General features: G+C 45.1%; 1 protein-coding gene across 1 annotated transcript in view; it reads right to left on the reverse strand.

Annotated features, from left to right (window-relative positions):
• adgrg6 (adhesion G protein-coupled receptor G6) overlaps positions 1-23,448 on the reverse strand; it is a 123,638-nt gene extending 100,190 nt beyond the window's left edge. Inside the window, exons 1-2 of the mRNA XM_078275445.1 lie at positions 23,126-23,448; positions 13,409-13,500 (exon numbers count right to left, since the gene is read on the reverse strand). Coding sequence (XP_078131571.1) covers positions 13,409-13,500; positions 23,126-23,127 — 94 coding nt within the window. The 5' untranslated portion in view covers positions 23,128-23,448. The remainder of the gene's footprint in view (positions 1-13,408; positions 13,501-23,125) is intronic.

Below are 23,448 nucleotides of genomic sequence, written 5' to 3' on the forward strand. Positions count from 1 at the left end.
CACACACAGACACACACACAGGGACGGACACACACACACACACACACACGCACACACACACACACACACACACACACAGAGAGAGAGAGAGAAACACACACCCACACACATAGGGACACACACACAGAGACACACACACACACACACCCCCCCACAGGGACACACACACACACAGGGACACACACACACACACACACAGAGAGAGAGACACACACACACACACACACACACACACACACACACACACACACACAGGGACACACACACACACAGGGACACACACACACACACACACACAGAGAGAGAGACACACACACACACACACACACACACACACACACACAGACAGACACACACAGGGACACACAGGGACACACACACACACACACACACACAGAGAAAGAGACACACACACGTACACACACAGAGAGAGAGACACACACGCAGATTTCGACATTGAAAACATCGTTGTGGGGGGGGCTACTTGTCGCAAAGTGACGCATGCGCAACTCACATCTGCTCTCGACTCACATCGTGCAGTGACACATGCGATGTCTGCTCAGATTAGCTGTGCATTGTGGGTATTTTAATAGTGGACTATATAGAGAATGACATTAACTGCGGACAATTCAAACACCGCTACACTACACCAGTCCTTCCAGAAAAATGAGGTTTTCTTGTGATTGTTGCAGGCAAAAATCTGTGTGTTTTTCTGGAGGGACTGGTATATAGTACACTATTACCGTGATAGGGAGGGGTTTCCATCACAGCTCATGTATTGTGATTCTCTTCTCTTTGGTCATGTCGCTGCCTCAAAGAGTGATGGGAAGTCTCTCAGCCTCAGGGTTAAAGCAGATGACCTTTCTCTGTGCAGATAATACACAGGGGGTGTGATTGTTAAAAGTGTGGCGAGGAAGTCCACTGATGCAAATATGACTGATAATCAAATGTGTGAAAGAGCAGAGAGATTTGACAGTGACGTGTTCGGGGCTGAGATTAGAGTCAGAACAGGAGGTCTGCTATCCAAAACAAGTATGACTTAAAAATGCTGATACTTTACAAACACTATACAGAGATGTAGGAACCTATCCTGCACCCGGCGCAGCACAGAGCCCGACGCAAGTGTCATTGCTAGTTTAAGACCGTCAAGCGCCCGCGTCGTTTAAACAGCAAATGCACCTGCACCCAGCTGTGGCCCATGCTGGTCTTACAGGGAGGTGTGTTCAGGTGCATTCTGGGCGTGCTGGTCTTACAGGGAGGTGTGTTCAGGTGCATTCTGGGCGTGCTGGTCTTACAGGGAGGTGTGTTCAGGTGCATTCTGGGCGTGCTGGTCTTACAGGGAGGTGTGTTCAGGTGCATTCTGGGCGTACTGGTCTTACAGGGAGGTGTGTTCAGGTGCATTCTGGGCGTGCTGGTCTTACAGGGAGGTGTGTTCAGGTGCATTCTGGGCGTGCTGGTCTTACAGGGAGGTGTGTTCAGGTGCATTCTGGGCGTGCTGGTCTTACAGGGAGGTGTGTTCAGGTGCATTCTGGGTGTATTGCTATCTTGAGGCAGTGGGAAGTGATGGCACCATTGACCAACAAAAACCTGGTCTAAAGTCAATAACGCAGCATTTCATTGTTATTTTAACAGAGCATTAGTAAAATGCTCCTAGGCTCGTGCACAGCACGTGCACACTATGCTTGTTACACACACAGGGACGCACAGCAGCACACACATGCAGAAGATTACAGATACAAATATCACGGTGCAAATCCTCCATCATAACAGCAATGCTCCAAGGTCCAAACGCGCCTGGCTTTTAAAGGGAATGGGAGATGATCTCTGATTGGTTGATTGCATGTTACGCCCAAAACACACCTCTGATTAATGAAGACACTAAGGTCAACCCTTTTGAACCATGACCCCGACACACGGACCCTTTTCTCCGCCGTCAAACTAGCAAAAGTGGATTTGGACGCCCTAAACACACCTGCACCAGGTGTTCACGCCGTGACCTCAGATCGTTAAAATAGGACCCTAATTGTATTTCTTTCACTCAACATTGACCCTCTTGTGTCCTCTCCTCTCCTCTCTTTCCTCTCCTCGTTTTCTTTTCCCTTTCACGACCCAGAACACGCCTCTGCGTGTGTAAATATAACTTCATAAACGCATTGATCTCGCATTCATTTTAATTTTGTTAGCAGGACCGTGAGAGTTTATTTGGCTTTGGCTTTGATTTTAAATTGATCAAATTAACTAACACACACACACACACACACACACACACACACACACACACACACACACACAGCGCAGAGGAAACACTCAACACAAAGCTGTCAGGGACAGAAAATATTCATTCTGTAATGGAGATAAGCAGCCGCCCTCGCACTGCCAAAGCTGTCCGCCCATCTAAATGTAAATGTGTAATCCTCCAGTCATACACACACACACACACACACACACACACACACGTTATTAATGATTCCCGCTAACAGGAAACAGTGTCTCTCTGTCTCTCTTCATTAGTTAACAGCCTCTTCTCATCAGCGAGAGGAGAGAGCTGTAAAGTCTGAGCAGCAGTGAAGCTGACGGATCACTAACGGCTAACGCTAACGGCTAACGCTGCACACTCAACGTTCATCACCCAGCTGAGCCCAGACAGAGACGGGAAAGGCTGCGTTGCTGGACATTCGTAGTACAACGCACACAAAAAAACTACGATATCACACAAACAGTTATATGAGTGTGCGTGTCTCTCTCTGTGTGTGTGTGTGTGTGTGTGTGTGCGTCTGTGTGTGTGTCTCTCTCTGCGTGTGTGTCTCTCTCTGCGTGTGTGTGTGTCTGTGTGTCTCTCTGCGTGTGTGTCTGTGTGTCTCTCTCTGTGTGTGTGTGTGTGTGTGTGTGTGTGTGTGTGTGTGTGTGTGTGTGTGTCTCTGTGTGTGTGTGTGTGTGTGTGTGTGTCTCTGTGTGTGTGTGTGTCTGTGTATGTCTCTGTGTGTGTGTGTGTCTCTGTGTGTGTCTGTGTGTGTGTGTGTCTGTGTGTGTGTGTGTGTGTGTGTCTCTGTGTGTGTGTGTGTGTCTGTGTGTGTGTGTGTGTGTGTGTGTGTGTGTGTGTGTGTGTGTGTGTGTGTGTCTGTGTGTGTGTGTGTGTGTGTGTGTCTCTGTGTGTGTCTCTGTGTGTGTGTCTCTGTGTGTGTGTGTGTGTGTCTCTGTGTGTGTGTGCGTGCGTTTCCCGACACCTTCAGTAAAATCCTGCGACACAACCAGCTTCATATGGAGAACATGTTGCTTTAATTATCAGCATTCATCTAACGTGTGAAACACATTAACAAGCTCAGAAGCCGCTGCTAATGACCAGCACTCTGCGTGCGTGCGTGCGTGCGTGCGTGCGTGCGTGCGTGCGTGCGTGCGTGCGTGCGTGCAAGCTTCAGGCGAGTAAAGGCAGTGGATGTTTAGAATATTGCAGCTTCCTCTGTGAGTCTTCAGCGCTATCTGAGGAAACTATTCAGTCATTTAATCCAGTTTTTGAACATGTGCGCCACATGAGAAAGGGTTAAAAAGTTTGAAAATAAAGACAAACGCACTTGTTATTCAGTCCAACGCTGTTTTTAGTGACGCAATGGACTCTACGCTTACACTGGGAGAGCAAACCGCCGACCAAACCCAGCTTTGTGCAGCCCTGTTCAGCAGGACAGCTGGTAAAAATGAGAGAGAAGTGAGTGATGAAAGTCTGGGATGAGCCAGCTGCTGCTGCTGCTGCTGCTGCAGCCGATGAAATGACGTTTGTTTCCCACACAGAACATTGAAAGTAACTTTCTCTGTGTGAGAACCCAAACTACTGTGTGTTTCCCTGCTCTGGCAGACAGGCACACACAGGAGCTCTTTGTTTGCCGGCCGACGTGTGCAGAGACAGGAGGCCGGCTGTGCTGCGCTGTTTTTTAAAAGAAGCCGCGACCATTAAAACAGTAGAGCCATATGCGTATAGCTTTTCGGACGGGATGCAGGGGATATTTTTGGGGATATTCTCAAAGCTCACCTGGTAGAGCGTGCGCCCCATGTACCAAGGCTGAGTCCTTACCGCAGCGGCCTAGGGTTCGATTCCGACCTGCGGCCCTTTGCTGAATGTCTTCCCCCTCTCTCTCCCGTTTCCTGTCTACAACTGTCCTATCAATTGAAGGCCAAAATGCCCAAAAACATAAAATAAATAATGAGAAAACTGATCAGAGCAGAGAAAGTGTTGATTTCATTCCCCTTAAAGCAGATTTACAGTTAGGATGATTTTTGGATGTTGGGATGGTCCAGTTAATGAGCATCGTGGAGATTAGAAGGTCCTGGTTTTGGTCTGGTTTTACTGAAGACTGAGGGTCCTGTTTTAAGGATCGGAGGTCCCGGCGTGAAGCTCCTGGTGCAGGTGTGTTTAGGGCGTGTCCTAATCCACTTCGGACAGTGGAAATGTAACATGCAACGTAGATAATATACAACGTGTTACTACGCTCCTGGGTGCTCGGTTAGTTTCAGGGACGTTTTAGAAGTATTTTAGTTTTTCGGTTGTTTACACGATGCTGCGCCCCCCCCCCCACGCAACGATGTTTTCAATGTCGAAATCTGTGTGTGTGTGTGTCTCTCTGTGTGTGTACGTGTGTGCCTCTCTGTGTGTGTACGTGTGTGTGTACGTGTGTGTGTGTGTGTGTGTGTGTGTGTGTGTGTGTCTCTCTCTGTGTGTGTGTGTGTGTCTCTGTGTGTGTGTGTGTGTGTGTGTCTCTCTGTGTGTGTGTGTGTGTCTCTGTGTGTGTGTGTGTGTGTGTCTCTGTGTGTGTGTGTGTGTGTGTGTGTGTGTGTGTATCTCTGTGTCTCTCTCTCTCTGTGTGTCTCTGTGTGTGTGTGTGTCTCTCTCTGTGTGTGTGTGTGTGTGTGTGTGTGTCTGTGTCTGTGTGTGTGTGTGTGTGTGTGTGTAACACCCAGAATATGGTACCTTTAAACTTTTTGGATTTTTGCTCAGATGTGATACGGAGCAGCGGTCAGCGTGCGGCCAGTGTTTCAGCAATACTCCAGCTGATAACTGATATTCTAATGCTCATAACTAACTGATATTGTTAGTGCAGAGGGCCCTAAAAAGACCCGCTCAGTCTCTTCCAGACACTAATCCTGCAGATTAGTCGGCTTCCATCAACCTGCCCTTCTCTCTTTTCACCTCTCCGGCCTTTCTCTCACATTCTTTCACTGGCATTCCTCTCTCCTCCCTCCTTCATTCCTCCTTCTCCTTCAGCTCTTTGTTGTCGTTTTTGTCTCCATCGTTCCTTTCTTTCCGACCAGCTGAACACAGTTACAGTGCTAAGCATAAGTTTATGAACCCATGCTAAAGTTGACTAAAAAGAGGAATAAAAAAACATCTTTTGGAAATTGATCTTACTTCCTTAAAGTGCCCATATTATGAAAACATGGGATTTAGGGAGTTATTTTGTGTCTCTGGTGCTTCCGCACGCATACAAACTTGGAAAAACAACCCTCCATGCTGTTCTGAGTGAGATACGGTTCCTGAATGTGTCCTGTCTTCAGTCTCTGGGTCAGCTGGTCAACATCTGCACGGCTTTCTACGTCACTAGCTGAGACGAGGGGGCTAGGGGGCTAACCGTTAGCATGCTAGCTCGTTCTCAATGGCAAAACACTGCTACAGCACACACTAGTTCACCCTAATCTCCAAAAGAACTACTTCCATGTCCCTGTTCTGCAGGTATTCAACACAAAGGTGGAAGTGTTCCCTCGTTCAGAAGAAGTCTCCCAGCTAATCCTGCCTTGTTCTACTGAAGTGGGGGGTGGGGGGTGTGGGGGGTATGGTGAAGGGTATGTGATGATGTGGGGGTATGGTGAAGGGTATGTGATGATGTGGGGGTATGGTGAAGGGTATGTGATGATGTGGGGGTATGGTGAAGGGTATGTGATGATGTGGGGGTATGGTGAAGGGTATGTGATGATGGGGGGGTATGGTGAAGGGTATGTGATGATGTGGGGGTATGGTGAAGGGTATGTGACGATGTGGGGGTATGACTTTGCTGAGTTGTGTTGGGGGCCATGATGTTGTGGCCCTCCTCCCCACGGGGTTCAGGAACAGTTTGGTTTTCCAGCTCGCTCCGTTAGTGGTGAAGGAGTTGGCTAAGGCTAACGCTAGCGATGCTAATGCTAAATATAAGCCGAAAGTTGTTGTCGGTCTCCCCTCTTGTTGCACATGCGCATGACATACGTCACGACCCAAACGTTAGCGATTGGTTATGGCAGATCCAATAGTTTTAAACTTCAACAGAGTACCCGCCTTCAAGGAAGTTAACACTTCTAGACTAGACACTTCCACTAGTCTGGTAGGACCAGGCTAGTGTACCAGAGTCTGGTAGGACCAGGCTAGTGTACCAGAGTCTGGTAGGACCAGGCTAGTGTACCAGAGTCTGGTAGGACCAGGCTAGTGTACCAGGCTAGTGTACCAGAGTCTGGTAGGACCAGGCTAGTTGACCAGAGTCTGGTAGGACCAGGCTAATGTACCAGAGTCTGGTAGGACCAGGCTACAGTTACATCCCCCAAACTGTTGGACTTGTTTCTGCTGCATTAAAGCACAGCGGCCTGCGTAAGAATGTCTGTCTGCAGGAAACAGAAATCAGATTCACGCTTCGGGAAAATCAAAGCTACTTCAAGGAGCCGCGGGACGTTTTTTCACATCACACAAACAAGACAAAAGCTCAACGCTCCTCTGAGGATTGTCTTTACAGACTGACACAGTTTACATTTTCTCCAGAGTCTGCTGGATGCAGATCTTAGATCAACCCTCGACGGCCGCTCGAAGGCTCAGCTGGAGCTAAACCTCATGAAAGAATTTGACAAAGTTGACATTTGGTTTTGTGAGGGAGGCTGTGAGCGCTGCAGGTGAACGCTGACTCACTCTCACAGGTGTTTCGGCTCCCCCTCGCCTCTCGTCTTTCACTAGGAGATAATTGAGAGTGGCATCCAAGAAGCGTGAGGAAGGGGGGAGGGAGGAGAGGAGGGGGGGGGACGATCCAGGAGAAGAAGCAGCAGAGAGGACACAACTGTTTAACGCATTCTTATGAACGGGTCTGTACATAGGCATCATTTACAACCCGAAACAGGGCCCTATTTTAATTATCTAATGGCATGGCGTGAACACCTGGTGCAGGTGTGTTTAGGGCGTGTCCATGTCCACTTTTGCTAGTTTGACGGCAGAAAAAAAGAGTCCGTGTGCCGGGTGCATGGTTCTAAAGGGTTGACCTTAGTGTCTTCATTAATCAGAGGTGTGTTTTGGGCGTAACATGCAATCAACCAATCAGAGATCATCTCCCATTCCCTTTAAAAGCCAGGCGCGTTTGGACCTTGGAGCATTGCTGTTATGATGGAGGATTTGCACCGTAATATTTGTATTTGTAATCTTCTGCATGTGTGTGTGCTGCTGTGCGTCCCTGTGTGTGTAACAAGCATAGTGTGCACGTGCTGTGCACGAGCCTAGGAGCATTTTACTAATGCTCTGTTAAAATAACAATGAAATGCTGTGTTATTGACTTTAGACCAGGTTTTTGTTGGTCAATGGTGCCATCACTTCCCACTGCCTCAAGATAGCAATACGCCCAGAATGCACCTGAACACACCTCCCTGTAAGACCAGCACGCCCAGAATGCACCTGAACACACCTCCCTGTAAGACCAGCACGCCCAGAATGCACCTGAACACACCTCCCTGTAAGACCAGCACGCCCAGAATGCACCTGAACACACCTCCCTGTAAGACCAGCACGCCCAGAATGCACCTGAACACACCTCCCTGTAAGACCAGCACGCCCATGGACCACAGATGGGAGCAGGTGCATTTGTTAGTGTGACTGTGTCACAGCTGACACCCAATCAGCAGAGACGTGTCTGTGAACTCACGGTATTAAAAAGGCAGAGCGCTTGCACACTTAACAGGGGTGTTCAACGCACCCCCGTTTCAGTTTTTAAAAACCACGTTGCTACGTATTGTCGGGGCTGAACGTGGCCCTGAAGTTTATGATCATCTTTACTCGGAAAGAGTTTTCCAAGAGATCCGTTTGTTGCACAGTTTGTGTGGATGAAAGGCCAAAACACAGAAATGATAGCCATGTATGTAAAAGACACAAGGAGAAAAGAGACGGAGAGAAGAGAGACAAGAGAAGAGGAAAAAGACCAAAAGAAATGGGGGGAGGGCTGATAACATCTGCACGTGCCCACGGTAATGTTATGAAATATGTATGAACAGAAAGCTCTCTCTCCCTGTGTCTGAGGCAGGTCTCTCGCCCTCTCTCGCCCTCTCTCTCCCTGTGTCTGAGGCAGGTCTCTCGCCCTCTCTCTCCCTGTGTCTGAGGCAGGTCTCTCGCCCTCTCTCTCCCTCTCCCTCTCTCTCCCTGTGTCTGAGGCAGGTCTCTCTCCCTCGCCCTCTCTCTCCCTGTGTCTGAGGCAGGTCTCTCGCCCTCTCTCTCCCTCGCCCTCTCTCTCCCTGTGTCTGAGGCAGGTCTCTCGCCCTCTCTCTCCCTGTGTCTGAGGCAGGTCTCTCGCCCTCTCTCTCCCTGTGTCTGAGGCAGGTCTCTCGCCCTCTCTCTCCCTGTGTCTGAGGCAGGTCTCGCCCTCTCTCTCCCCGGAGGAATGAATGATCTGGGCGATTGCAATATAAATTAAATGTCACTTCTTCATGAGAATGTGGCGCTGCCGACGCACGTTTAATCATCAGCTGTTGACAAGAGTCCCAAACAATATTCTGCAAGTCGCTTTGAATCAACTTCACCTCTCTCTCTCTCTCTCTCTCTCTCTCTCTCTCTCTCTCTCTCTCTCGTCTCTCTCCCTCTCTCTCCCTGTGTCTGAGGCAGGTCTCTCGCCCTCTCTCTCCCTGTGTCTGAGGCAGGTCTCTTGCCCTCTCTCTCCCTCTCACTCTCGCCTCTCTCTCTTTCTCCCCCCCCTCCCTCTCCCCTCTCCCTCTCTCTCTGTCTCCCTCTCTCTCTCTCTCTCTGTCTCCCTCTCTCTCCTCTCCCTCCTCTCCCTCCCCCTCTCTCTCTCCCTCCCCCTCTCCTCTCTCTCTCTCTCCCCCCCCTCCCTCTCCCTCTCTCCCTCCCTCCCTCCCTCTCCCTCCCCCCCCTCCCTCTCCCCTCCCTCTCTCTCTCCCCCCTCCCTCTCTCTCCCTCCCCCCCTCCCTCTCTCTCCCTCCCTCTCCTCTCTCTCTCCCTCTCTCTGTCCGAGCTGCCATCTTCAGTCTCTTAACTCTTCAGCTTAGTTGACATGTTTTAAAGTGTTGAAAAGCAGCAGAAACAGCGCTGACATCGCTCTAACTAGTTTTCAACCTCTGCAAAAACTCATGTCACCCGGTGCACGCGTCCAGCTCGAGGCGGGGGGGCACCGCCATTATAAACCTTAAGAGTTAATGAGCTTGGTGGAGGACTCGGGGTGTGTGTGTATTTGGCTTTGAAAAGCCAGAGCAGATATTAAATAAAAAACACGAAAGAAGCTGAAAGACAAAACTTGCTAAATAAGTCCAATTACAATCATCAGATCTGTGAAAACACTGCGTTTCATATGGCGTAGGTGCTGCCCAAAATGTCTCGGGTGCACAGGAGGAAAACCCTGGAGTTGTAATTGCTGCTTGAACAAACTATGTAAATACAGAGGCTTTAATATTGTGTGTTATCAGCGTTTCCGCCTGACTCGTCCCACAGCAGGAGGAGTGCAGTGACATGCTAGTTTTCGGCATCGCACCGATGCCTGAAAACCACGACCGTTGGGAAACTGCGAGCGTCTCTGTGGTCTGAATGTTATCCCTCTAATCAAGATGAATTAGGTTGAGCTGCTCGGGGTTATTATGACATCAGCTTCATTCCTCCTCTGGGTGTTAACGGAGGCTGTTGTTCCACAGAGAGAAGAATAACATCATAATAACAACAACAACAATGAAGCAAAGTTGCAACAGCGTGATAAAGCCAGGGGGCGGAGCCAGATGTACATGCCTCCGTGTGTGTGTGTGTGTGTGTGTGTCTGTATCTGTCGGTGGGTGTGTGTGTGTGTGTGTGTGTGTGTGTGTGTGTGTGTGTGTGTCTGTCTGTCTGTGTGTATGTGTGTCTCTGTGTGCGTGTGTGTCTGTATCTGTCGGTGTGTGTGTGTCTCTGTCTGTCGTCTGTGTGTGAGTGTCTGTCTGTCTGTCTGTATGTGTGTGTGTGTCTCTGTCTGTGTGTGTGTGTCTGTGCATGTGTGTGTCTGTGCATCTGTCGGTGTGAGGTGTGCGTGTGTGTCTCTGTGTGTGTGTGTGTGTGTCTGTGTGTGTGTGTCTCTGTCTGTCTCTGTCTGTCTGTGTGTGTCTGTGTGTGCGTGTGCATGTGTGTGTCTGTGTGTGTGTCTCTGTCTGTCATCTGTGTGTGAGTGTCTGTCTGTATGTAAGTGTGTGTGTGTGTCTCTGTCTGTGTGTGTGTGTGTCTGTCTGTGTGTGTGTGTCTGTGTCTCTGTATCTGTCGGTGTGCGTGTGTGTCTCTGTATCTGTCGGTGTGCGTGTGTCTGTGTGTGTGTGTCTCTGTCTGTGTGTGTCTGTGTGTGCGTGTGTGTGTGCATGTGTCTGTCTGTCTGTGTGTGTCTGTGTGTGTCTGTGTGTGTGTGTGTGTGTGTGTGTGTGTATGTGCACGATAACCACTCTGAACATTTACACACCGGGCCGTTTATGTGAATATATTTTTTGCCACGAGTCCTTTCACACAGAACGCAAAACATCCAGAGTCATGAAGCGACTGAGCCAACCAATCACCTTGCGCCTACAACACGCAGGCTCCGTAGTCCAAACCAAGGCGGCAAACTTCATTACTCCTTCAACTTTCACAACGGCAGCAGATCTCTTGCTCGCTGTTTATCACTTTGACGACCGTGTGCTTGTATAACAGCTTACTGAAGTCAGAGCTTCTGTGTCTCTGTCGTCACTCTGAAACATTTACAGTTTCCTGTTCTCGTCTGTTCAGACCTTCAGTTTATCTACTGGTCAGCAACACACACACACACACACATACCACTAACCTCAGAGTGTGTGTGTGTGTGTGTGGTTTTGTACCGGTGGGAATTTTACGAGTGTGTGAACTGCTCGGTTTGGCCTGAGGCTGCTGGTAGAGAACGGAAAATACATTACACACACACGCACACACACACACAGACATGCACACACACACACACAGACATGCACACACACACACACACACACAGACACGCGCGCACACACACAGACATGCGCGCGCACACACACAGACATGCGCGCGCACACACAGACAAACACACAGACATGCGCGCGCACACACACGCAAACACACATGACACACACAGACACGCGCGCGCACACAGACACGCGCGCGCACACACACACACACGCACGCACGCACGCGCACACACACACACACACGCACGCAGCTCTAAATCACATTCAGTTCACATTCTAGGATCTATAATGTTTCTGAATAAAACAGCATGACAACATAAGTAAGACGTAAAGCCGAAGATGAGTTTCTTACATTTGGAAAAGAAATGAATCTTGTCGTGATTCCTGCAGAAAAGCTTCAAAATAAAAGCCTTTCCCAAACGATGAAAGAACAAGCCAGATGGAAATGATATCCAACTGCAGATTAGGTGAAATGAGTCGTGACTTTTTCTGCAACATGACGGAGCGGTTTTTGTTAATGGGGAGAAAACATGACATGAAGAAAAATGAAGCATGCTCGGAGCACAGAGATGGAAAATATGAGTGTGGGGGGGGGAGGGAGAGAAGTGGGATGAAGAGCAGAGGAAACGAGTGTATGGAAGATGGAAACATGGAACATGGGGAGGAAGAAAAGACACAAATGAAAGATGGAAATCCTATAAAATCACTGCTGTCAGATGAAAACGCGGCCGTTCCCACGAAGATACAAAACAACACACGGAAAGCTGTTTTCAACAGGATCGTTTTCACCACAATGAATTATTCTAAAACCTAAAAAACATCTTTATCAGTTTAAGTCGAGTATATATAGTCGTCTGTATACCTCTGATGTACTGACAAAATAAAAGAGACACAAAAACATTGAAAAAAGTGGAAAAAAAAACTCCAAAAAAGGCGACAAAATCATCAAAATAATTGTGCAAAAATAACTGTGAAAAAAGCAACAAAAATACTGAAAAAGTTTAGAAAAAAACGTAACAAAAAAAATAAAAAAAAGAGACAAAATTATTGAAAAAAGGGCGCAAAAATGTTGAAAGAATACCCCCCCAAAAAAGCAACATAAACTCTGGAAAAAATACTCTAAAAAGGCGAGAAAACTGTCAAAGTTTTTCCCAAAAATAACCTTGAAAAAGCAACTAAAAAGTCGGAAAAATTGCAGAAAAAAAACGTAAAAAAAGAGAGACAAAAACATTTAGAAAAACGTTTAACAATTTGGAAAAAAATACACAAAAAAGCAACATAAACTAAAAAAAAAACCTTCAGAAAAGTGACAAAATTGTCCTAAAATAACCTTAAAGTAAAGAAACAAAAACATTGAAAAAAAAGGTGCAAAAATAAATAAATACCTCACAAAAAAGCAACATAAATGCGGTAAAAAAAACCTCTAAAAAAGCCGCCAAAATTGTCGAAATTTCCCCAAAAAAAAACCTTGAAAAAGGCGACAAAATTGTCAAAACAATTGTCCAAAGATAGCCTTGAAAAAAAATCAACAAAAACATTTAAATAAGCGGCAAAAATTTCGGGAAAAGAGACAAAAAACATTGAAAACGCAACAAATAGTCCAAAAAAGCTACAAAAACCTCTGAAAAAAGCCACAAAAACATTGAAAAAAGCAGCAATAATGTCAGAAAAACACAAAAAATGTCGCAAAAGCCCAAAATGTATTATTGGGGGGGTGTTGAATTACGCCTATGGCCTGACAGCAAGGTACAGCGCCGAAAATATTCCAAAAATAGCATACACGTAAACTGATACAGATGTTTTAGGAGTCTGAAATAGGCCTACTTATAAACATCCGAACTGAGACGCGTTTCTTCCAACAGCAGGAACATGAAAAACATGAATGACATGAAAAATAAAACATGCAAACACAAATATAACGAAAGTATTTCACATTACATCAAAGTAAAATCATCCTAAATCATGAAATCAATGAAAGGGAGCCCTAACCCTCTCACAACCGTCGAAGAATAGAGCTCAACGGTGAGCTCTGGTACCACACTGATGAGCTCTATTCTTCATTTAGTACGCTGTCTTTGAAAGGGGCCTTTAGTCACGCCCCTCTCACTCAGATTATATTTTAATTAAAGTATGAAATGTCTCAATGCCTGCAGGTAATAAGACACCTAATCAGGACATCTGAATGATTCAGATTAAAGACTGGACTGCTCCCGTCCGGACCCTTTCTGTTCTGTTCTCTTACCGCACCGCTGCAGGCTCATCCACAGCAGGATGACCGGGACGGCGTGACGGAGCCTCCACCTTCCTCCTCGGCCTCCGCCCGTACACGACTCCCTGCAGGGACACACAGAGGAACATCAGGCAGGTACACACACACACACACACACACACACACACACACAGGTACACACACACGGACACACACACACACAGACACACACACACATGCAGTGCATGCAGTGTACACACACACATGTAACATACAGCACACACACATGCACATGCACACATGTAATGTAACGTGTAATGTAATGTAACATGTAATGTAACGTGTAATGTAATGTAACATGTAATGTAACGTGTAATGTAACATGTAACATGTAATGTAACATGTAATGTAACATGTAATGTAATGTAACATGTAATGTAACGTGTAATGTAATGTAACATGTAATGTAACATGTAATGTAACGTAACATGTAATGTAACATGTAATGTAACATGTTACATGTAATGTAACATGTAATGTAACATGTAATGTAACGTGTAATGTAATGTAACATGTAATGTAACGTGTAATGTAACGCGTAACATGTAATGTAACGTAACATGTAATGTAACTGTAATGTAACATGCATGTAACGTAATGTAACATGGGATGTAGCGTGTAATGTAACATGTAATGTAACGTAACATGTATATGCGTAACATGTAATGTACATGTAACGTGTAATGTAACATGTATTGTAACATGTAATATAGCTAACGTAACATGTAATGTAACATGTAATGTAACATGTAATGTAACATGTAATGTAACGTAACATGTAATGTAACATGTAATGTAACATGTAACATGTAATGTAACATGTTACATGTAATGTAACATGTAATGTAATGTAACATGTAATGTAACATGTAATGTAACATGTAATGTAACATGTAATGTAACATGTAATGTAACATGTAATGTAACATGTAATGTAACGTAACATGTAATGTAACGTAACATGTAATGTAACGTAACATGTAATGTAACGTGTAATGTAACATGTTACATGTAATGTAACATGTAATGTAACGTAATAACGTAACATGTAATGTAACGCGTAATGTAACACGTATGCATAACGAAATGTTACGTAACATGTAATGTAACGTAACATGTAATGTAACATGTAATGTAACATGTTACATGTAATGTAACATGTAATGTAACATGTAATGTAACATGTAACGTGTAATGTAACGTAACATGTAATGTAACATGTAATGTAACGTAACATGTAATGTAACATGTTACATGTAATGTAACATGTAATGTAACGTAACATGTAATGTAACATGTAATGTAAAACCTTTCGAGGCGGAGAAAGTGAAAGCGATGGAGGGTTAGTTTGTCTCTGTGTGTGCGAGCATCGTGAATATTTACAGCCGAGAGAGAAGACAACTGGATTAAGTTTTCAGCGCTGTAAATTCATGCAGCTCCTGACATTAAAGAAAACTCGCCCCTTTGTCTCCTCCTGCATCTTGTTTCCTTGCCCCCCCCCTACCACCCCCCCCCAGCGGAGCGAGGTCAGCGAACACGGCCTGCGGACGCATAAAGAGAGCGATTCATTCAGTCTGAGGCCGCCTCCAGTCAGACATTTTGTGCGATCACACAGAGAGTCTCATACCGAGAAAACTGTCAAACAGAAAGACTAAATACAGAAAGACTTTCACACGTTCTCGTCCCGTTTACCTTCCAGAACGAGGCTTTATTTCGGACACTGTCGCGCTGATCTCGACTCTTAGAGAGATATCGCTAACAGAGAGAGATGAATGGGATTAGATTGAGATCAGAGTGGTTGCTTTACTCCATATTCATGACGCTGCGTCGGCGTAATCAGCACTGTTGTATTGTCACAAAGTACAAATACTACACAGACACACAGAGAGAGAGACACACACACAGAGAGACAGACACAGAGAGAGAGAGACACACACACAGAGAGACAGACAGAGAGAGAGAGAGAGACACACACACACACACACACACACACACACAGAGAGACAGACACACACACACAGAGACACACAGAGAGACAGACACACACACACAGACAGACACACAAAGAGACAGACACACACACACAGATACAGAGAGACACACACACAGAGAGACACACAGACACACAGAGAGACAGACACACAGAGAGACACACACACAGAGAGACACACAGACACACAGAGAGACAGACACACAGAGAGACAGACACACAGAGAGACAGACACACAGAGAGACAGACACACAGAGAGACAGAGAGACAGAGACACACACACAGAGAGACAGACACACACAGACAGAGAGACAGACACACAGAGAGACAGAGACAGACACACAGACAGACACACACACAGAGACACAGAGACACACACACACACACACACAGAGACAGACACACACACACACACACACAGAGACAGACACACACACACACACACAGAGACAGACACACACACACACACAGAGACAGACACACACACACGACACACAGAGACAGACACACACACACACAGAGAGACACACACACAGAGACACACACAGAGACACACACACACAGAGACACACACACGACACACACAGAGAGACAAACACACACACACACAGAGACAGACACACACACAGAGAGACAGACACACACACACACAGACAGACACACACACACACAGACACAGACACACAGACACACACACACATACAGAGAGACACACACACACACATAGACACACACACACAGAGAAACAGACACACACACACAGAGAGAGACACACACACACAGATAGAGACACAGACACAGAGAGACAGACACACGAGAGACAGAGAGACAGACACACACACACACACACACAGGGACAGACACACACACGACACAGACACACACAGAGAGACAAACACACACACGACACACACACACACACACAGAGACGCACAGACACACACACAGAGAGACACAGACACACACAGAGAGACAAACACACACACACAGACAGAGACAGACACACACAGAGACACAGAAACACACAGAGAGACAGAAACACACAGAGAGACAAACACACAGAGAAACACACACACACACACACACATAGACACACACACACAGAGAAACAGACACACACACACAGAGAGAGACACACACACACAGACACACACACAGAAGACATTTTTTTCTATTACATGGGTGAAATTTGAGCGGAGGACAACAGGAGAGTTAACCCCCCCCCATAATGAAAAGGAAAGAGCTGCGCTCCTGCCGGACGGCCAACGCAGGCTGTCTGGTACGCCGTGCCTGGCCATTCATACCGGACACGTATTTCTGCACGCTGGTCTGTCTGTCTGTCTGTGTCTCTCTCTCTGCAACTCTGTCTCTCTCTCTGCAACTCTGTCTGTCTCTCTCTCTGCAACTCTGTCTGTCTTCTCTGCAACTCTGTCTGCTCTCTCTGCAACTCTGTCTGTCTCTCTGCAACTCTGTCTCTCTCTCTGCAACTCTGTCTCTCTCTCTGCAACTCTGTCTGTCTCTCTCTCTGCAACTCTGTCTGTGTCTGTCTGTCTGCAACTCTGTCTCTCTCTCTGCAACTCTGTCTGTCTGTCTCTCTGCAACTCTGTCTGTCTGTCTCTCTGCAACTCTGTCTGTCTGTCTCTCTGCAACTCTGTCTGTCTGTCTCTGCAACTCTGTCTCTCTCTCTCTGCAACTCTGTCTTTCTCTCTCTGCAACTCTGTCTCTCTCTCTCTGCAACTCTGTCTCTCTCTCTCTCTGCAACTCTGTCTCTGTCTCTCTGCAACTCTGTCTGTCTGTCTCTCTGCAACTCTGTCTGTCTCTCTGCAACTCTGTCTCTCTCTCTGCAACTCTGTCTCTCTCTCTGCAACTCTGTCTTCTCTCTGCAACTCTGTCTGTCTCTCTCTCTGCAACTCTGTCTCTCTCTCTGCAACTCTGTCTGTCTCTCTCTCTGCAACTCTGTCTCTCTCTCTGCAACTCTGTCTGTCTCTCTCTCTGCAACTCTGTCTGTGTCTGTCTGTCTGCAACTCTGTCTGTCTGTCTCTCTCTCCTTGTTAAATGTAAATATGTTCTAGTTTCTTCTCTCCTCCTTCCTTTCATCCTTCCTTCCTTCTCCGCATTTCTTCCTCCTTCCCTACGTACTTCCTTTCTTCCGTCTTCTTTCCTTCCTTCCTTTTTTCCGTCCTTCCTTCCTTCCCTTTTCTTTCAATGCTTGCCTCCTTTCTTTCATCCTTCTCTCCTTCCCTGCTCTTCTTTTTGTCCCCATTTCCTTTCCTATACACTACGTACTTCCTTTCTTCTTTTCCTTACATACTTGAAAACTTACATATATATACTATTTTTGAGTTGTGGACAAAACAAGACATTTGAGGACGTTATTTTGGGCTTTTTGGGAAACACAGATCTACATTTTAGAGAACCAACAACTCATCCATTCATCCAGAACAGCTTTTTTTGGACGTTTTTGTTGCGTTTTCAATGTTTTTGTCGCCTTTTCCAACATGTTTGCTGCAGAAGTTGCAGCCCTAAAATAATAATATATAATAAATAAAATCACATTTATATTCCCGACAGTGTGAAGAGTTAACGGACTATAAAACATGAAAGTCAATCTCTCAGAAATGACTTCGTGTTTGACACATTTGTTCCGAAGCGTGGTGTATATTTTCCTGCAGGTTTGAGATGAGTCTCTCAGGGCGTTTTCACACCTGTAGTCCGTTTTGCTTTGGTCCACATCAGGTGGATCTGAGTCTGATTTGTCCTTGGTTTGGTTTCACACATGGAGAAATCCAAGCGTACCAAAATGCGTCATTACAAATCAGGCAAGAACGTCCAGCCCTCTTATTGGTCGGATGTGTCTGGGGGCGGGAGCAAGAAAGTAAATACAGGAAGAAGGTCCTGTATTCTGGTCTAGTGGTCAAACCAGCTCATTTCATTAAAATGATCAGACATTGTTTGGCGAGAGACGTGACTACGTCTGCTCTGGTCAGCGAGACTTCGCTCTGCTCTGCCGGCGTCTGTCTCCAGTTTTAGCGGCAGCTGGTTTGACCACGGAGATACGAGTGACGCACGGCAAGCTTGACCGCAGTCCGTTTCTGTGAGAGAAACACTGCAAGCTGCTACAGTTTGCTGCTCTGCTGCATCGCAGACTGCTGAACACACCTGACTACAGGAGACATCAGCTCAGACTGCTGGACACACCTGACTACAGGAGACATCAGCTCAGACTGCTGAACACACCTGACTACAGGAGACATCAGCTCAGACTGCTGAACACACCTGACTACAGGAGACATCAGCTCAGACTGCTGGACACACCTGACTACAGGAGACATCAGCTCAGACTGCTGGACACACCTGACTACAGGAGACATCAGCTCAGACTGCTGAACACACCTGACTACAGGAGACATCAGCTCAGACTGCTGAACACACCTGACTACAGGAGACATCAGCTCAGACTGCTGAACACACCTGACTACAGGAGACATCAGCTCAGACTGCTGAACACACCTGACTACAGGAGACATCAGCTCAGACTGCTGGACACACCTGACTACAGGAGACATCAGCTCAGACTGCTGGACACACCTGACTACAGGAGACATCAGCTCAGACTGCTGAATACACCTGACTACAGGAGACGTCAGCTCAGACTGCTGGACACACCTGACTACAGGAGACGTCAGCTCAGACTGCTGGACACACCTGACTACAGGAGACATCAGCTCAGACTGCTGAACACACCTGACTACAGGAGACATCAGCTCAGACTGCTGGACACACCTGACTACAGGAGACATCAGCTCAGACTGCTGGACACACCTGACTACAGGAGACGTCAGCTCAGACTGCTGGACACACCTGACTACAGGAGACATCAGCTCAGACTGCTGAACACACCTGACTACAGGAGACATCAGCTCAGACTGCTGAACACACCTGACTACAGGAGACATCAGCTCAGACTGCTGAACACACCTGACTACAGGAGACATCAGCTCAGACTGCTGGACACACCTGACTACAGGAGACATCAGCTCAGACTGCTGGACACACCTGACTACAGGAGACATCAGCTCAGACTGCTGGACACACCTGACTACAGGAGACGGTTCAGTACGGATCACGTTTCTCAGATATAAATATCTATTTAGGTTCACAATAGTCTTTGGCCCACCCAGTTGTGCTCCAAACCAAAAACACAGGAGTGTGTTTTTCTAAACTGTAATTATCTGACATTCAGAGCAGAATTTGGCAGATTTTCCGACTCTGAGACTCAGATATTCCCCCAGAAGCAGAGAGAGAGATTTCATATTCAGGCTGAGAAACATGTCATCTTTGTTTTGTTTGATGATGATGATTAAGGAACATTTTTGCTGACTATTGTAGGGCTTTATGTGGACAAAAATGTGCCAAAAAGCATAAAAAAAGTCGCTAAAAACACGAAAAAACGCTGAGAAAATGTCAAATGAGATCTCTACTTTCTATCTGAGGAGGTCTCGGGACATGTCTGCATGTATAAAGAGGAAGAATACAGCGCTGTCAGCGATAGATGTACTAAACAACAGCCTTGGACTTGGAGAACATTTAGATGATGATGGAAAAGGAGACAAAAAACTTTGAAGAAAATAAGACAGTAGACAAAAGTAAGGAAGAAAGGCAAGAAGAGGTCAAAACAAACGACAAAACCTTCAAAAACGGCGACAAAAATGTTGAAAAATGCGCATATGCATTTCTGATACAACCTCTAAATACAATTATGAACCTGAAAATGAGCATAATATGGGACAAATATGTACCTTACACCTCGGAAAGTCCACAATGTACAACGGAAGGTGCATAATTGTACCTTAAAAAGGTACATTTTTGTACTTTTCAGGGAACATTTGCTAACTTTATACCTTAGGGCAGTGTTTTTCGTGTTTCTCGTGTCCCCCTAGTGGTACTCTGGAGGACTGCAGGGGGTACGTGTCCCCCTAGGGGTACTTTGGAGGACTGCAGGGGGTACGTGTCCCACTAGGTGTACTTTGGAGGACTGCAGGGGGTACGTGTCCCCCTAGAGGTACTTTGGAGGACTGCAGGGGGTAAGTGTCCCCCTAGAGGTACTCTGGAGGACTGCAGGGGGTACGTGTCCCCCTAGGGGTACTTTGGAGGACTGCAGGGGTACGTGTCCCCCTAGGGGTACTCTGGAGGACTGCAGGGGTACGTGTCCCCCTAGGGGTACTCTGGAGGACTGCAGGGGGTATGTGTCCCCCTAGGGGTACTCTGGAGGACTGCAGGGGGTACGTGTCCCCCTAGGGGTACTCTGGAGGACTGCAGGGGGTACGTGACATTTTTTGCAAAATGTTTTTCAGTTCCAAGGCTGTAGTTTAGTAACAGCGCTGTATTCTTCCTCTTTATTCAAAAATGATTTGCGCTGTGGCTTAAAAACACTGTCACTAAGCATTATTGAAGACAGCTGGAGAACTAGTGCTTTAGAAAACAAAAATGGACCGTTACTGTTCCTCTTTTTCTGACAGTGTGCTCTAAATCTACCTCTACTTCACCGAGAGTCCAAAGGGAACTAACTTTTTGGACTTTAAGGACTGTAGGAGAGAATACAGCCTCTCCGAGCGTTGGATTGTAAACACATGCAGCTGGAAGCAGCAGCCTGAACGCATCATGGAAAACAGGAGAGTTCAGCTCTCAGTCAGAGAAGAAAGACACAACACACTCTTCTCTGTGCAGCGTTTTCTCGTTTTTTCTCTTAAAAAACGACTTCCATCTGAACGTCTCCTCTTTGACTAACTCACTGCCGGCTCCAGAATAATCGGCTTTGACTAAAAAGTTGCTTTAGAGACTAAAACAAGAGGATATAGAGACTAAAACAAGAGGATATAGAGACTAAAACAAGGAGGATATAGAGACTAAAACAAGGAGGATATAGAGACTAAAACAAGAGGATATAGAGACTAAAACAAGAGGATATAGAGACTAAAACAAGGAGGATATAGAGACTAAAACAAGGAGGATATAGAGACTAAAACAAGAGGATATAGAGACTAAAACAAGGAGGATATAGAGACTAAAACAAGGAGGATATAGAGACTAAAACAAGGAGGATATAGAGACTAAAACAAGGAGGATATAGAGACTAAAACAAGAGGATATAGAGACTAAAACAAGGAGGATATAGAGACTAAAACAAGAGGATATAGAGACTAAAACAAGAGGATATAGAGACTAAAACAAGAGGATATAGAGACTAAAACAAGGAGGATATAGAGACTAAAACAAGAGGATATAGAGACTAAAACAAGGAGGATATAGAGACTAAAACAAGAGGATATAGAGACTAAAACAAGGAGGACATAGAGACTAAAACAAGGAGGATATAGAGACTAAAACTAGTATATTTAAAGACTAAAAAGTGGATTTAGAGACTAAAACAAGTATATTTAAAGACTAAAAAGTGGATTTAGAGATATAACAAGTATATGTAAAGACTAAACATGTGGCTTTAGAGATATAACAAGTATATTTAAAGACTAAAAAGTGGATTTAGAGATATAACAAGTATATTTAGAGACTAAAAAGTGGATTTAGAGATATAACAAGTATATTTAAAGACTAAAAAGTGGATTTAGAGATATAACAAGTATATGTAAAGACTAAAAATGTGGCTTTAGAGATATAACAAGTATATGTAAAGACTAAAAAGTGGATTTAGAGATATAACAAGTATATTTAAAGACTAAAATGTGGCTTTAGAGATATAACAAGTATATTTAAAGACTAAAAAGTGGATTTAGAGATATAACAAGTATATTTAAAGACTAAAATGTGGCTTTAGAGATATAACAAGTATATTTAAAGACTAAAAAGTGGATTTAGAGATATAACAAGTATATTTAAAGACTAAAATGTGGCTTTAGAGATATAACAAGTATATTTGAAGACTAAAAAGTGGATTTAGAGAAATAACAAGTATATTTAAAGACTAAAATGTGGATTTAGAGACTATAACAAGTATATTTAAAGACTAAAAATTGGATTTAGAGATATAACAAGTATATTTAAAGACTAAAAAAGTGGATTTAGAGATATAACAAGTATATTTAAAGACTAAAACGGTGGATTTAGAGATATAACAAGTATATTTAAAGACTAAAAAGTGGATTTAGAGATATACAAGTATATGTAAAGACTAAAATGTGGCTTTAGAGATAAAACAAGTATATTTAAAGACTAAAAAGTGGATTTAGAGATATAACAAGTATATTTAAAGACTAAAAAGTGGATTTAGAGATATACAAGTATATTTAAAGACTAAAAATGTGGATTTAGAGATATAACAAGTATATTTAAAGACTAAAAAGTGGATTTAATGATTTAAAGTAAAAGTGGATTTAGAGATATACAAGTATATGTAAAGACTAAAATGTGGCTTTAGAGATATAACAAGTATATTTAAAGACTAAAAAGTGGATTTAGAGATAAAACAAGTATATTTAGAGACTAAAAAGTGGATTTAGAGATATAACAAGTATATTTAGAGACTAAAAAGTGGATTTAGAGATATAACAAGTATATTTAAAGACTAAAAAGTGGATTTAATGACTATAAAGTGGCTTTAGAGACTGACATGTACAGTAACTCCGTCAGCAGCAACATGCAGAGAGATATTTCAGGTAAAATATGTATAATATTTGAGAACTCACATGTGTTCAGTGGAGCAGCTGGTCCTTGTGCAGAATCATTCTCCCTCCCAAAATCTCAGGAACTTTCTGTCTTTTTCTTGCACTGAAAAGTTCCGAGACTCCAAATCAACAGAATCTCCAAAAAAATGCGCCGCGTGCACGCTGTCAGAGTCTGCAAAAGTTTTGGAGACGAATGGAGAGATGGAGAGAAAAGAAAGAAAGAAAGCTCGAGTGTGTTCGCTTTAGAGATCCGGACTCCCCGGCGGCGACAGCGGTGTGAAGACGTTTCCACAGCGGGACAACCAGTGACTGTTCGCGGGGAAACAGAGGAGGGTCTGAGGCTC

This window comes from Sander vitreus, chromosome 18 (assembly GCF_031162955.1).
Source record: "Sander vitreus isolate 19-12246 chromosome 18, sanVit1, whole genome shotgun sequence".
Lineage (NCBI taxonomy): Eukaryota > Metazoa > Chordata > Actinopteri > Perciformes > Percidae > Sander > Sander vitreus.